Genomic DNA, 16324 nt, shown 5'->3' with positions numbered 1-16324 from the left:
TTTGTCATCAAAGTGCAGCACATCATTTGGGTGTTCAAAAAGTCTTTCCACCATCAAACATCATTTATAAATGTGATGCCATTCTCAGACAGGGCTATTGTTATGTGATTTTTACAGTTGGCTTTCAAATAATTTTGAAGTTAGGACACCAGCGGGGTTGTCCTAAAGTTAAGACAGTTTTAAGGAATTTTTGTTGAGTTAGGATGCTTCTGTAATACCCTTTTCCTATCTGTAGTTAAGATAAGATAATGCACTTAAGAAATGTCATTCTGTAATAGCTTTTGTCCTAAATGAGGTTCTAACTGAAATTGCCATGGTTAACAGATAAGATAGGATTCTAAAGTTAGAATCTTAAATCTGAGTAAAAACAGTAATGTTGTGAAATATTAAAAGTAAATATTTTCTATTTTACACTAGACGCGAGCGGCCAGAAGCGATGCGACAAAAGACAAGAAGACCCATTATAATCAGTGATGTCTACACTGTATGCAACACAACATGACTGACAAATCCCTGACAGTTCTCGTACTATTTATTTATGACGTATTCCAAGCATTCGTGATACTTCAAATACGAAGGACAGCTAGATTTGCAATGGTCACTTTGTTGCGTCCAGTGTAGACAGCTTTTCGCTGATGTGGCGTGACGCAATGCAACGCGTCAACGGTCGCGTCCGGGTATAGACGCGGTGTACTATGCTGATTTGATGCTCAAGAAACATTGCTTATTATTATCAATGTTGAAAACAGTTGTGCTGCTTAATATCTTTGCGGAAACCATAATCTATTTTTTTCTGGATTCTTTGATGAACAGAAAGTTAAAAAGTTATTTGAAATCTAAATCTTTTGTAACATTATAAATGTCCTTGCTGTGACATTTGATCAGTTTAATGCAGAAATCATATAGGCGCCAATGTATGTTTCAGCCAGTAGGTTCACACGCTCCATATCTTGTGTTTTTCCGTGGGTTCTCGACCATTTTTGTTTGTGCTCTATGGCAGAAATAAGTATAAAAATGTCTTAAAGGGTTAGTTCACCCAAAAATGAAAATTCTGTCATTAATTACTCACCCTCATGTCATTCCACACCCGTAAGACCTTCGTTCATCTTCGGAACACAAATTAAGGTATTTTTGATGAAATCCGATGGCTCAGTGAGGCCTCCATTGCCAGCAAGATAATTAACACTTTCAGATGCCCATGAAGCTACTAAAGACATATTAAAACAGTTCATGTGAGTACAGTGATTCAACCTTAATGTTACGAAGCGACAAGAATACTTTTTGTGCGCCAAAAAACCCCAAAATAACGACTTTTTAACAATATCTAGTGATGGCCGATTTCAAAACACTGCTTTGAAGCTTTACAAATCTTTTGTTTCGAATCAGTGGTTTGGAGTGCCAAAGTCACGTGATTTCAGTAAACAAGGCTTCGTTACGTCATAAGTGTTTCAAAACTTCAGTAGTTCACGTGACTTTGGCAGTTTGATATGCGATCCGAACCACTGATTCGAAACAAAAGATTTGTAAAGCTTCATGAAGCAGTGTTTTGAAATCGCCCATCACTAGATATTGTTGAAAAGCCGTTATTTTGTTTTTTTGGCACACAAAAAGTATTCTCGTCGCTTCATAACATTAAGGTTGAATCACTGTACTCACATGAACTGTTTTAATATGTCTATAGTACCTTTCTGGACATCTGAAAGTGTTAATTATCTTGCTGGCAATGGAGGCCTCACTGAGCCATCGGATTTTATCAAAAATATCTTAATTTGTGTTCTGAAGAGGAACGAAGGTCTTACGGGTGTGGAACGGCATGAGGGTGAGTAATAAATGACAATTTTCATTTTTGGGTTTCATTTTTAAAAAGAAAATCTTACTGACCTCATTCTTTTAAACACTAGTCTATGTCAGCCATTTTCTCAAGGAGTTTTAAACAAATCTTTATTTGCACACACGTTATTTAATGGACCTTGCATGGGCCTTTTATTGCTCTAAACTTTCACATGTGGTGCATTTCAGAAAACCCCTTTTTGCGCAACAGTATTTTAAAGAGCTGTACTGTCGGCTGCCTTGAGCTCTGTTTAACAAGGTGTTTTCTCTCACAGATCTGGCTAAATTCACACAGCATTCTCTCTGATCCCAAGCATGTAAATCCCACGAGGTCAACTGTTTCTGAGAAACCTTGCATCAACAATCCTCCCACACTCATTTGCTCAGATCACATGCCATTACGCGCCGATTCTAATGATCCGATAGCGCGAAAGCAACTAAAGCATCGCAGTGATATCTGCATGCTTTCTAAATGGACTTAACAGCCACATGTTTGGTTGTTTGCTTTGACAAGCAGCCGTATCTAATAAAGTGGCCACGGAGCTTGTGTTCAGTTGTGCGTATATGTGCGCAAGCACTCATGAGAATGCATATGTTATCTTTGGATTTGATTATGTGTGTGTGCGTCTGCTCAGGTTTCAGTATATGCATATGTTATCTTGTCTTTGTGCATGTATATTATGTAAAGCTCAGTGCAGACTGACCTAATAACCCAGTTTATGGTGTGACGTTTTCTGGTTTTCCCCTCCAGGTCTGTGTACAATCAAACATTCTCTTCAATGCAGAAATGTATTTAAAGTTCAGATTTTCTCTCTCTCACTCCCTCTGGTATTCATAATGGAGGGGGAGTCTCATGAGAACAGGGCCTCCATGTCTTCATTTCCTGTGGGTCTCTGGGGGGGCCACCACACCTATGTTGCCATGGATATCATTTGTGATATTATTTTGGGATACAGGCATGCAGCATGTTTAGACTTGTGTTTGTTTACTAGTATCGGTCAGCCACGCTAACTCAGTCAACACAGAATCATTCAGGAAAAGATTCAGAGTTTAAAATATTAATTTGAGGAGCATTAAGCTACTTTCAGTAACTCTGTGTTCCACTGTGTATTCTGTGTTGATTTTCTGAGATTACATTATAATGTAATATTATTCAGCTGTATTGCACACGAGAGGTCTATAGGGGTATTAAGTTACACTTCATCACTTGTATTTTGAATAATCATATTACTATCCGACTTTTCATTTACACCTAAATGTGTCTCTTAGGGTTATTGTGATTTAAAATGCAATAATACTATAGGGTCATTTAGTTTCAAATCAACCAGAGGTCCCCGGCTCAAATTTTTTATTTTGTTAATTTTTTTTTCTGTTGAAAGACAAACATAAATAGTAATGAAAGCCAAAATATTAAACGTCACAGATGTATATTTACTGAGTAATCCACTATTTTGTAGAGGGGGGTCAAAATGACAATTTTCACCTGAGATTTAAAACCAATTTACAGGGGTGTAAAAATGACTTTAGAAAGCATCATTATTTTATTTTTACACAGAGATTGGTAGGTCTATTAGTAAAATCTGTTGACTTTAACAATCTTTGTTTCATTATATGCCAACAGTGACAGTTCAAAAATGGTAAAAAGCACTTCTTGTGTTTTTTTGCCTCAAGTTTGCATGCCTGTAACTCAAGAAGTATTAAAGATATCTTAATATCCTTTTAGATTCTGGTTCTTAACAAACTTTTTTTGGTATCTTCATTTTAAAGGCCCTCAATGGTTCAATCCCAGAGATATTGAGATCTTAATGTGGCTCCATGAGTAAATTGGTAAATTGTACACATTTTCAGTGGTCAAAAACCAAATGTGGGTCACTTTGCAACATACAACTGATACTTTTTTTAAAGAGGAATACCTGAAGAACAAATAATGTTGAAACTAGAAATGTATCTCATGTTTTTCTGTCATCTCAATTGCGTAGAACATACCTGAGTGCCATAAATATTCCTTTTCCAAAGTTTGCATGCCTGCAATCTTCATTTTCATGGCCCTATATATTTCAGTCTGTTTAAAAAGTTACCTACATTTGGTTTGTGACCATTGAAAATGGGTAAAGTTCAACAGTTTGAACATGGAGTCACATTGGGGTCCCAATGGGCTATATGCACGGAGCGTTCTTTAGAACTTCCGCAATAATATAAGCCAGCTCGAAAACTTCCGGTGATATGTAATTTGCTGGTGTGTTGAGCATCAGTAGTTTAATACTTATTTTATAATCAGAATATAGTCACTTAAATAGTCAGGCATAGTATTAATTTAGTTATTCAAACGTAAGACAACATAGAAAATAAATAAATAAAAAGTACCTCAGTGTTACTCCTCGGTTCAGTTTAAAAAAAAAAAAAAAAAAAAAAAAAAGCATCAAAAATTAAATATTTATAGTGCACTTTAGAATAAATTGAATAAAATGTGTGTTTTTACAAGTGTGCCGAAAATCATGATCTTGCGCTGCACTGACTGACAGCTGCCGTGATTACAAAGGGAAAGCACGGTGCTCGCTTTCTGGGTAATTCATTCACAAGAAACGTTGTTTTTCATAAGATTTTGTGAGTACTTCATACTTCACATTGACAAAATGTAAACCTAGTTCTTTTATTAAGTTTAATATTTAGTCAAAAACAAAAACTTATTGAAAAACAGAAAATTAGAGGAAATGGCTGATATATGCGCAAATAAATGCTATTTATAACCTGCTGGTTATAGTGGTAATTATTGTCTTTTTTATTTTTAAATAAGTGTTTTCTATCAAATGTTGAATTTCCTACATTTTGAAACGTTCGGTTTTACAATGGGGACAAGCTCAGAAGGATGAACAAATAATGTTTGTGGTCATCACATTAAAAATAACATTTGAAGTGCTGGGGGGAAAAAAAGCATGTGCGTGTCTAATTACAGACACAGCGTTTTTTAAATGGTCCCAATAGCTTCGTCTTTATTGCAATCAATAAAACTGGTTTATTGGCAAATTAGGTAAATGTGATAACTGCATTAAAATATGAATACAACATTAAAAAGTCAACCACTGATGGTTTTGTGTCAATGTACAGCGAGTACAGAATGAACAGCTAACAGTTCACCGGAAATGCCCGAGCAGCCTTAACAACAACCAGGAAGTAACCGTGCATATAGTCCATATCTACGTGGTCTTAAAAATAAAGATTCCAAAAGAAAAGTTTATTAAGAATGAGAATCTAGAAGGATATTAAGATATCTTGAATACTTTTAGAGTAGCAGGCATGACAACTTTGGAAAAGAAATATTTATGGCACTCAGGTATGTTCTAGGCAATTGAGCTGAATGAATGAGATACATTTGAGATACATAAATGAGATACATTTCTAGTTTCAAGATTATTTGTTCTTCAGATATTCCTGTTTAAAAGAAAAATGTATCAGCTGTATACAAAGTGACCCACATTTGGTTTTTGACCACTGAAAATGTGTACATTTTACCAATTTACTCATGGAGCCGCCTTAAGATCTCCATATCTCTGGGACTGAACCATCGAGGGCCTTTAAAATTAAGATACCAAAAGGAAAGTTTGTTAAGAACCAGAATCTAAAAGAATATTAAGATATCTTTAATACTTACAGGCATGCAAACTTGAGTCAAAAACACAAGAAGTGCTTTTTTCCCATTTTTTTGAACTGTCACCGTCGGCATATAATAAAACAAAGATTGTTAAAGTCAACAGATTTAACTAATTGACCTTCCAATCTCTGTGTAAAAATAAAATAACGATGCTGCCATCTTTCTAAAGTCATTTTTACACCCCTGTAAATTGGCTCCAAATCTCAGGTGAAAATTGTCATTTTGACCACCCCTCTACAAAATAGTGGGTTACTCAGTAAATATTCATCTGTGACATTTAATATTTTGGCTTTCATCACTATTTATGTTTGTCTTTCAACAGAAAAAATATTAACAAAATCAAAAATTTGAGCCGGGGACCTCTGGTTGATTTGACACAAAATGACCCTATATAATAATAAAAAATAATAACAATATTTTTAAATTATTATTACTAAATAAAATAATTAAACAAAAAATAAATATTACTATTGCAATATTTCACATTTTAAAAAATGGTTTGTAAGAAAAATAATACAATTTATTTTACAGTATTAATATTTATGGCTGTCTCAATTTCTTAATTTTCAAACCTTAAACCATCAAGCCGTGTCTTATAATCTCACTATGCCATGTTATGGTTCTATTTCGATTAATCATGCAGCCCTCTACAATATTCCTGTGATATTTGCAAATATGACAGAAGTCACTTCTGTGATGATGTCAATTAGTGCAAGGCAGTGTAATATTCTGTTGAACGCCCTCTTTAGCCCATATGTTAATTGTTTAAGGTTCGCTGATGCTCCATCCATGTTGTGTCTTGTATGCAGTGATTTTAGTTATTGAATGGCTATCCATTGGCTATCTTGGAGGGCATTTTTATCCACCTTCTAAGTCCACAAGGAACTGTGGTGCCTGATGAAGAGCTGCAATGATGGCAGTTTAGTTTATTTACCTTTTATTATATTTTTTTTCAGGTGACATCACACAGAAGGGCTACGAGAAGAAAAGATCCAAACTTTTACAAGCTTACCTACCTCAAACACCAGGTAACACACATACCTTACTTTACACAGCAGCACAAAGTTTTTATTGTGTTGTGTGGCTACATTTGTCTCTCTGTGTTTGCCGTAGGGGCAGAGCGCCGCATCCCTGTCACACCATCTTCATCGTCTTCCTCATCCTCCCGTTACCAGCGGCGACGGTCCAATGGCTCAAGGGATGAACGTTACCGCTCAGGTGAGATAGAAGGCACAGATTTACGCAGACACAAAATATGATTTACAGGAGAGATAATACAAACTCTTGAGGCAAAATTGCCACCAAAATTAATAAAAAGGTCCCCAAAAATGCCTTTAAATGAGTTCTTATTTTTTATGTTAAAGGAGTCATGAACTGCGTTGTTTTATAATGTTTCCTGGGGTGCACTTATAATTTTAATATGCTTTTTACATCAAAAATTGTCATAATTTAGAAATGAGGCATTTTTGCTACCCTGATTTTAGCCCTCTGATTTGAACACTCTGTTTTAAGTATTCTGCTGTATTCTGCTGTGAGACTTCAGTGTAAACACCCACTGCTGTGATTGGCTGACATCTGTCCATTTGAAATTACTCTCTCTTTTAGAACGTTTTTACTATTACATCTCTTAAGGTTAACTAATCGTGAAAAGTGCTGCATTACATTTAGATCTATAGCATTATATTTAGATGGTGGCATGAAAGGTTGCAGTGATAAAGATTGTAGCCGATCACAGACATGTTGTTGAGCGCATGAAAGCAGTGATCTCGTCATTGCAACTCAATTTCTGCACACTAATGAATGCTTTCATCGTAACTAACAGTGCAAACACGATATAACTAAGAGATTCATTGAATAAAACAGGAGTTTTGGCGCGTGTCCAGAACTCAGTCACTGATAAACTCGTGCTGTTTGATTGACAGCTCCAGCGATTGCGTTCTTTGATCGTTTTCTTTATATAATTTAATCACCGTTTAAATAACAGATTATTTTCATCCTACTAAGAGAAACAACGTGAAGTTGCTTGTTTAGTCACTGGTTTGATTTACTGACACATAGACAAAGAACATCTAACTGTACATGAATCATTAGATCAGGCATTAGAACAGTAGGAGTAACTCAGTTACTTACATGTTGTCGCATTACTGTCGAGTCCATATCATAAAAGTCTGTTTGCAAAGCCTAAAAATGCGATTGATTTACCAAAGAATCCACGGTGATTACCGAATATAAATAAATAAAGCTCAGCTGAGACATTCACATTGTTAAAAATAAATAACCATATTTCTAGCATTAGGATCCTCTGAAAGGTAATGCTATTTTTGTCCTGATGTATCGCTCTCCTCTCCTCCTTATCTCACTAACACGCCAGTGGGCGGGGCTAATGTTGCACTGATGAAGTAGGCGTTGGTTTCTTCTGCGGAGGCAGGGTTTCACCTATCTATGTCATAGATAGGCACATTCCAGGATCAGTCGTTCGATGGGCCTGGTGTCAATAAAAGATTTTATTGGACTAACAAGGAAGTTTTCAGTTCTGAAACTTACAGGATATTCTTATAGTATGATGACCTCTTATATATCAAAAGCTCAAGGAAAAGTTGATTTCTCAATTCATGACCCCTTTAATAACATATGATATAGTTAAGCAATATCACACAAGCAAGAGAGACTTTTTTTCCGAATATCAGCACAATTAAAATATGATAGTGATTTAATACAAAAGTTCAATAAACAAGAGGTTATTATTAACGGATTAGTTCACTTCTAAATTTAAATTTCCTGATAATTTACTCACCCTCATATTATCCAAGATGTTTATGTCTTTCTTTCTTCAGTCAAAAAGAAATTAAGGTTTTTGAGGAAAACATTCCAGGATTTTTCAGTGCAGCTTCAAAGCGCTCTATACGATCCTAGACGAGGAATAAGGGTCTTGTCTAGCGAAACGATCGGTCAAAAAAAATAAAATAAAAATGTATATACTTTTTAACCACAAATGCTTGTCTTACACTGCGGAAGTACCGTGGTAGGGCGAAAAACTCTTCTCCAATTTTCTTCTCCAACTTCAAAATCGTCTGACATCGTTGTTTTACCTTTTTTGGCTTTTTTGGGCATTTGGCTTAAAGGGGTAGTTCACCCAAAAATGAAAATTATGTCATTTATTAATCACCCTCATGTCGTTCCACACCCGTAAGACCTTCGTTCATCTTCGGAACACAAATTAAGATATTTTTGATAAAGTCCGATGGCTCAGTGAGGCCTCCATTGACAGCAAGACAATTAACACTTACAATGGAAGTCAATTTAAGGGAACAAATATCGCCCCTTAATGAAAACATTCTGAAGTACATGTATTTTTATTACATTCATTTACCTTTAAAATATAAAAATATACTATAATATTAAAATAAAACTATATATACATTAAAAATTTAAATATAATTCAAAATATAAGTATGAATGAATATCTTTCGAGACTTTTTTTGCATCTTTTTTAATAAATACATTTCAGCTTTGCAGAATATGTGGTTGGGTTTAGATGTAATCTGTGCCAGTGACAGTATTTCCTGTGTGGACAAACCACTGAATAAATAATCTCCCTAAATAAATCTCAGAACAGGCTAGAAAAAGAGCAACTCTACTGAACTTTATTCCACACACACATACATAAACTTAAGAAGCTTTTCAACATGATGCACTGTATATGTATGTATAAAAACTCGGTCTCTCTCTTTCAGATGTTCACTCAGAAGCTGTTCAGGCTGCGCTGGAGCGACACAGTGAGAGAAAGATGGCTGTGCTGTTACCATCCAAGCGGCGGTCGCTCATCGGTCAAACCTCCATGGACACATACACACCTCCAGGTGTGTGTATGTGCCTGTGTTTGTGTGTGTGAGAGCCAGTGAGTAAGTGTGTGTGTGTGTGTGTGTGTGTGAGACTGTTCTCTCTCTCTCTGTGTCTCTGCAGACTCGTCCTCTGGCTCTGACGCTGAGGGGTCTCTGGGGAGGGCGGGGGGTGTCAGCGTGGACTCCTGGATCAGCAGAGCTCTCCATGGCTCACCTTCAACATCATCGTCATCGTCGTCGCACAGCAACAGCTCTGCCAACGCAGCCCGACTCGCAGAGACCAGCATGCACTCATACGGCAGTAAGAATGCATGCATATACTCACATGGCAGCAAATAAACACAAATACTGAGAATTTGTAATGTGATAAATTAGTCTTTAGGCCACTGTCAACCAACTCCAATTTTGCTTTTAAAAATATCTGGCACAGATTGAATATTGTTGCTAGCGTATAGACAGGAAAAACAAGCCAAACAGCTGCTCACGCTCAACTCACTTCATATGAAATAAGAATGTTTTTGCATCTGATCTGGGTCTCTTTTAAACTTCATTCCCTTATCAAGATCTCACTTCAGCCAGTTGGCTTCTTATGCCAGTCATATCCTTGCCCTCAGCTCACTTTAGCCAATCAATTCTATTTGCCAAACCAATTTCAGCCAATCAGCTCTTCACACTCAACTCACATCAGCCAATCAGCTTCTCACATATTAAAAAGAGTTATTTACTTGAAAATATACTGCTAATATGAATGCTGTAGTTTAGCCTTCCGTTCTCTCCTTTAATTTCTCCCCCTAGTTGGTCCGATGTCTCATCTGTCTCTGAAAAGGCGGGGCTTAAGAGAAATGGGTGTTTCTGCTGAGAATGGAATAGTTGGCAAGCACTCCAATGACTACCAATCAGATCGCCCATGGTCGTCTCTGGATTCTGAGGGTCAGTATTTCATGATTCTTTTGGCCAAAGACTTGTCTGACATATAAGGGTTAGTTCACACAAAAATGAAAATGCTGTCATTATTTACTCACATATGTTGTTCCAAAACTGTATGACTTACTTTCTTCTGTTGACTATAAGAAATGTTTTTGAGAAATGTCTCAGGTCAGTGGGCTCCAATGTTGTTTGGTTCCCAACGTTTTTCAGAATATCTTCATTTATGTTCTACAGAAGAAAGAAAGTCATACAGATTTGGAACGACATGAGGGCAAGTAAATGATGACGTGAATTTTTGTGTGAACTATCCCTTTAAGATGACAGCACACAAAGCTACGTTTTGGTGTGTGTGCACTTGTGTATTTTATCAACATATTATATATCAATGTCAATAATGGCCTTTGATTCTAGTTAAAAGGTTTACTTCCTCAGCACTGTTTGATATGTATACATCTTTATTTTATCTGCATGCACTTTTGCATCTCACTGATAACAAGCCATCGCATTTATTGGGGTAAATGGTTATGATGTATTTTACTACACTGATGAGTTAACATGTTTGTTTGTGTACTGCAGACAGTCTGTCGGCCCCTCCTGACATCACCAGCTACATGCCAGACCCTGCCCCCATCTTTGTTCACCGCCCACAGGTCGCCATGTTAACCAGGCCCCCTCCCAAATATGGCAATGCTGAACTGATGGAGACAGGAGATGGTGAGTGTGTGTGCAGAGGTTTGTTTTTAAATGTGTGTTTATTCTGAACTGATCAAGTTTGGCATCTATTTGTTGTATTTGTAAACTTTATTCTATGTGCATTGAATTAAATGAATCATTTAATTTTAATCAAAATGTGAGAATGAGAAAACACCATTGTGAGAATTTGTATTTGTAGTGTAATTGCAAATATTCTTAAATGTAGGTGTGCCTGTCAGTAGCCGTGTGTCGGCAAAGATCCAGCAGCTAGTTAATACACTGAAGCGACCCAAGCGAAGACCCCTGAGAGAATTCTTTGTGGAGGACTTTGAAGAACTTCTGGAAGGTTCAAATGTTTCCCCTCTCTTTGTGCCTAATTGTTTGATTTCAACTATAGATGTTTGAATACCCTGCACCAGTTCACAGAAATACTTACACTTCCATAGTTACTAGGGTCAAAGGTCTTGAAATTCATTACTCTCAGATTAAACGCTCCACACCCTGCACAGAACAATTTAATTTGATCTAGCTATTTTTGCAGAGATCCAGGTGAAGTGCTTAAAGGGATAGTTCACAGAGAAATTAAAATCCTGTCATCATTTACTCACCCTTGTTTTGTCTTGATGTCATGAGAGCGAGTAAATGATGACACAATTTTATTGAAGAAGAATTTTTTAGGTAAACATTGGTCTCATCAATATGCAAATGCTTTGCTAACCTTTTCTGAACATTTGCCATGTGCAGTGCAGCAGCCTGATCCCTCTCTGCCACGCCCAGAGGGGGCGGAGTCAATGCCCATACAAGGAGAAGATCTCGACGGACTCAAGAACTGCCCCTCCTCCCTAGAAGCGGCCCTTCTGCGCTGGGGAGCCATCGCACCCAAAGCCCCCTGTTTGACCACTACACACAGCAATGCCAAACAACCATACACACTTACATATGGTACACACATATGTATTCATAGACATTCATTTAATTAAATTCTGTTTGGTTGTGGGTGCATGTTTATATCTCTTTGTTTGTGTGTTTGTAGGTAAGCTCTGGTCCAGGAGTTTGAAGTTGGCCTATAACCTGCTCCACAAATTGGGAACCAAACAAGAACCAATCATCCACCCTGGAGACCGGGTAAGTGAGTGGTTCATTTGTATTTATGTATTGTCTTATATATAAACTTATGTATACACATGTATTATCTATATGTATACACTCACTGGCCACTTTATTATGTACACCTTGCTAGTACCGGGTTGGACCCCCTTTTGCCTTAATTCTTCGTGGCATAGATTCAACAAGGTGTTGGAAAAATTCCTCAGAGTTTTTGGTCCACATTGACATGATAGCATCAGGCAGTTGCTGCAGATTTGTCGGCTGCACATCTATGATGCGAATCTCCGTTCCACCACATCCCAAAGGTGCTCTATTGGATTGAGATCTGATGACTGATGACTGGCCATTTGAGTATAATTAACTCAAAAAAACAGTTTGTGACATGGCGCCTTATCCTGCTGAAAGTAGCCATCAGAAGATGGTTACACTGTGGTCATAAAGGGATGCAGCCTGAACCATTGATACAAGGCAAGATGGATCCATGCTTTCATGTTGTTTACGCCAGATTCTTACCCTACCATCTGAATGTCACAGCAGAAATCGAGACTCATCAGACCAGGCAACGCTTTTCCAGTTTTCTATCAGAGTGTTGTCCATTCAGAGATGCTCTTCTGCTTGTAAAGATTGGTTATTTGAGTTACTGTTGCCTTTCTGTGAGCTCAAACCAATCTGGCCATTCTCCTCTGACCTCTGGCATCAACAAGGCATTTTCGCCCACAGAACTGCTGCTCACTGGATATTTTCTCTTTTCTGACCATTCTCTGTAAACCCTAAAGACTGTTGTGTGTGAAAATCCCAGTAGATCATCAGTTTCTGAAATGCTCAGACCAGACCGTCAGTCGCCAACAGCCATGCCACGTTCAAAGTCAATTAAATCAACTTTCTTCCCTATTCTGATGAACTTCAGCAGATCGTCTTGACCACGCCTACATGTTAAATGCATTGAGTTGCTGCCATGTGATTGGCTGATTAGATATTTGCATTAAAAAGCAGTTGAACAGGTGTACCTAATGAAGTGGCCAGTGAGTGTATATTGTTCTATAATTTACACTACTATTCAAACGTTTGGGGTCAGTAAGGTTTTGTTTTGTTTGGAAAGAATTTTAAAATATATATTAAAATATAAAAAAAGTTATTTTAAATTGTAATAATATTTCACAATATTACTGTTTTTACTGTATTTCTGTCAAATAAATGCTGCCTTTGTGAGCATAAGAGACTTAAAGTTTTTAATGTTCAAAAACATTTAAAAAAATCTTTCCGACCCCAAACTTTTGAAAGGTAGTACCAGTGTGTATATGACTCCGTTATAAAGATATTAATCACTAATACAGACATATATTTAAGAACCGATGAAGAATGAAGATGATGTGTATGTGTTAATGTAGGTAGCTTTGGTTTACCCCAATAATGACCCAGCAGCATTCATGGTGGCGTTTTATGGCTGTCTCTTGGCTGAAGTTGTTCCTGTCCCAATTGAAGTACCACTTACAAAGAAGGTAATTTCTACTGCAAATTTTTTTCAGCAGTATTACATTAGGTTAGGCAGGACTGCACATATTCAGAAGATCTAATAATTAGTCATCATTATTAAAAGAATAGCTCACCAAAATAACGAAGAATTGTTTGTAAAATTGCCTGAGGTGTGCCCTCCTGCTCTCTCCCCTCAAAGGATGCTGGTAGTCAACAAATTGGTTTCCTGTTGGGTAGCTGTGGAGTTGCCGTGGCGTTGACCAGCGATGCATGTCAGAAAGGTCTTCCCAAGTGTGCTAGTGGTGATGTCATGCAGTTCAAAGGTATCAGAGATATCACAATATTTGCTAGAACCACCTGCACATGATTTTCCATAGAGGAACAGTATGTATTATAGATATACAATATGCGTGTTTTTATCCTTACCATTTTATGTGTGTGTATGTTCAGGCTGGCCAAAGTTGCTCTGGGTGCTGACTGACTCCAAACATTTATCTAAACCCCCACGAGAGTGGTTTCCACTCATTAAAGACGCTAACAATGACACAGCATACATAGAGGTAACACACCATGTAATTGTGTGTCTAATTCATTTTGATTTTGATTTAATATACCATATTTTATTTAATTTATGATCATATTTTTTCACTAATGTTCAAAAGTTTGGGGTCAGTAAGATTAAACTGTTTGCATCATTGATAATAAGAAGAAATGTTTATTGAGCAACAAATCAGCATATTAGAATGATTTCTGAATGATCATGTGACACTGAAGACTGGAGTAATGATGCTGAAATTCAGCTTTGCCATCACAGTAATAAATTACATTTTTAAAATAGAAAATATTTAAATTGTAAAAATATTTCACAATATTATTGTTTTTACTGTATTTTTGATCAAATAAATGCAGCCTTGGTGAGCATATGACTTTACAGACCTCAAACTTTTGAATGTGTATACATAAAATATATATTGTATATGTATATATATTAAAATATATTTTTAATATAATTTGTTAAAATGTTTATTTATATAACACCTTCCCAAGTTCAAGGCTGCATAATATGCAAGGGGGTGTGTTTTGTAGTCCATTAGCAATACAATGATCTCATTGCATTTATAATGAGAGTGGCCGTGTTTTGTGGTTGATTGACAGTATAAGACCTGTAAAGATGGGAGTGTGTTGGGAATAACTGTGACAAGGATGGCAATGCTCAAACACTGCCAAACACTTGCGCATACCTGCGGATACAGTGAGGGTAAGATACACACAACTACATGTACAAAACACAATTACACACACTTAAAAGCACACGAATATCACACAATTCTGATTCTTGAAGGGATATTTCTGCTGATATTTCCTCATTTACTCAGCCTCATGGTGTTCCAAACCTGTATGACTTTATTTCTGAATGGTTTGTGTGTGATGCATTTCAGCTGAGACTATGGTGAATGTGTTGGACTTTAAGAAGGGCATCGGCCTTTGGCACAGTGTTCAAACGGTAATATCAGTGACTCCATTTACTGTATGTTGTCATTTATCAGATGATTTTTTTAGCCTACACTTGATCTTTTTGATTTCTTTACTTTTTTTTTTTTCTCTGTAGAGCGTGTTGAATATGTTACATGTGGTCAGTGTTCCATATGCACTTATGAAGGTGAATCCTCTGTCCTGGATCCAGAAAGTCTGCCAGTACAAAGGTACACACACACACACACACACACACACACACATACATAGTTGTCTGGTTTACTATCCTTGTAGGGACTCTCCATAGACGTAATGGATTTTATGCTGTACAAACTGTATATTCTATCCCCTAACCCTACCCCTACCACTAAACCTACCCATCACAGAAAACTTTCTGCATTTTTACATTTTCAAAAAAACATCATTTAGTATGTTTATTAATCCATTTTCCCCATGGGGACTGCTGGCTGGTCCCCACAATGTAGGTGATTTCAGGTTTTACTATCCTTGTGGGAACCATTTGGTCCCCACAATGTAATATAAACCTGTACACACAGACTTTTGGTCTCCAGGCTTTTTGGAAAGTTTTCCCATCTCCTACGTGTTTAAAGATCATGTACAGTATCAAAAGCGAGGTCTGCTATATAAAACAAGTGCACACACTGTCACACATAATCATTCTGTTCAATAATTACTTTCTTTACATGTGTGTGCAGCTAAGGTGGCATGTGTAAAGAGTAGAGATCTACACTGGGCTCTAATGTCCCACAAAGACCAGACTGACACCAACATGAGCTCACTGAGAATGCTGCTGATCGCTGATGGATCAAACCCCTGTGAGTGTGTGTTAGTGATGAATCAAAGCCTGTGAGTGTGTTACTTTGTGAATCAAGCCTTTACGTAAAGTACATACAGTAATTCTCTCTGTCTGTCTTTCCCAGGGTCTATATCCTCCTGTGACGCATTCCTAAACGTGTTCCAGAACATGGGCTTGAGGTCAGAGGTCATATGCCCTTGTGCTGGCTCCCCCGAGGCCCTAACTGTAGCTGTGAGGAGGTATAAATATACTCACACTCTCTTTGCCCTGGAGGCACACATGTGCAAACGTCATTCTTGTACTCAGGAATCTGTTTCCAGTTTAAACACATTAAAATGGGAGGTTCTGTCTTTTGTGGTTACTCATTACAAACAACATAACCAGGCCTACGCACATTCATACACACAGAACTATTAAGAAGTACATCTGACTCAGATTTTCATGTTATATGAAATGTTTGATTAAGAACCAAGCAGTTTTCACTTAATTAAAATACATTTAATTGTGTATGTG

General features: G+C 37.1%; 1 protein-coding gene across 2 annotated transcripts in view; it reads left to right on the top strand.

Moving 5' to 3' along the window:
• The window catches only part of dip2cb (disco-interacting protein 2 homolog Cb), a 45570-nt gene that overhangs the window by 8446 nt on the left and 20800 nt on the right, over positions 1 to 16324 (top strand). For both annotated transcript variants that reach the window (XM_051861484.1, XM_051861476.1), the window contains exons 2-18: positions 6436 to 6507; positions 6593 to 6697; positions 9214 to 9339; positions 9443 to 9622; positions 10117 to 10251; positions 10825 to 10962; positions 11168 to 11287; positions 11686 to 11883; positions 11975 to 12066; positions 13437 to 13547; positions 13721 to 13844; positions 13972 to 14081; positions 14677 to 14779; positions 14961 to 15025; positions 15131 to 15224; positions 15711 to 15830; positions 15936 to 16050. In XM_051861484.1, coding sequence (XP_051717444.1) covers positions 6436 to 6507; positions 6593 to 6697; positions 9214 to 9339; positions 9443 to 9622; positions 10117 to 10251; positions 10825 to 10962; positions 11168 to 11287; positions 11686 to 11883; positions 11975 to 12066; positions 13437 to 13547; positions 13721 to 13844; positions 13972 to 14081; positions 14677 to 14779; positions 14961 to 15025; positions 15131 to 15224; positions 15711 to 15830; positions 15936 to 16050 — 2008 coding nt within the window. The remainder of the gene's footprint in view (positions 1 to 6435; positions 6508 to 6592; positions 6698 to 9213; positions 9340 to 9442; positions 9623 to 10116; positions 10252 to 10824; positions 10963 to 11167; positions 11288 to 11685; positions 11884 to 11974; positions 12067 to 13436; positions 13548 to 13720; positions 13845 to 13971; positions 14082 to 14676; positions 14780 to 14960; positions 15026 to 15130; positions 15225 to 15710; positions 15831 to 15935; positions 16051 to 16324) is intronic.

The sequence above is a fragment of the Ctenopharyngodon idella genome, chromosome 2, assembly GCF_019924925.1.
Source record: "Ctenopharyngodon idella isolate HZGC_01 chromosome 2, HZGC01, whole genome shotgun sequence".
NCBI lineage: Eukaryota > Metazoa > Chordata > Actinopteri > Cypriniformes > Xenocyprididae > Ctenopharyngodon > Ctenopharyngodon idella.
The sequence above is the reverse complement of the archived record's forward strand: the minus strand, read 5'-3'. Positions and strand labels throughout refer to the sequence as shown.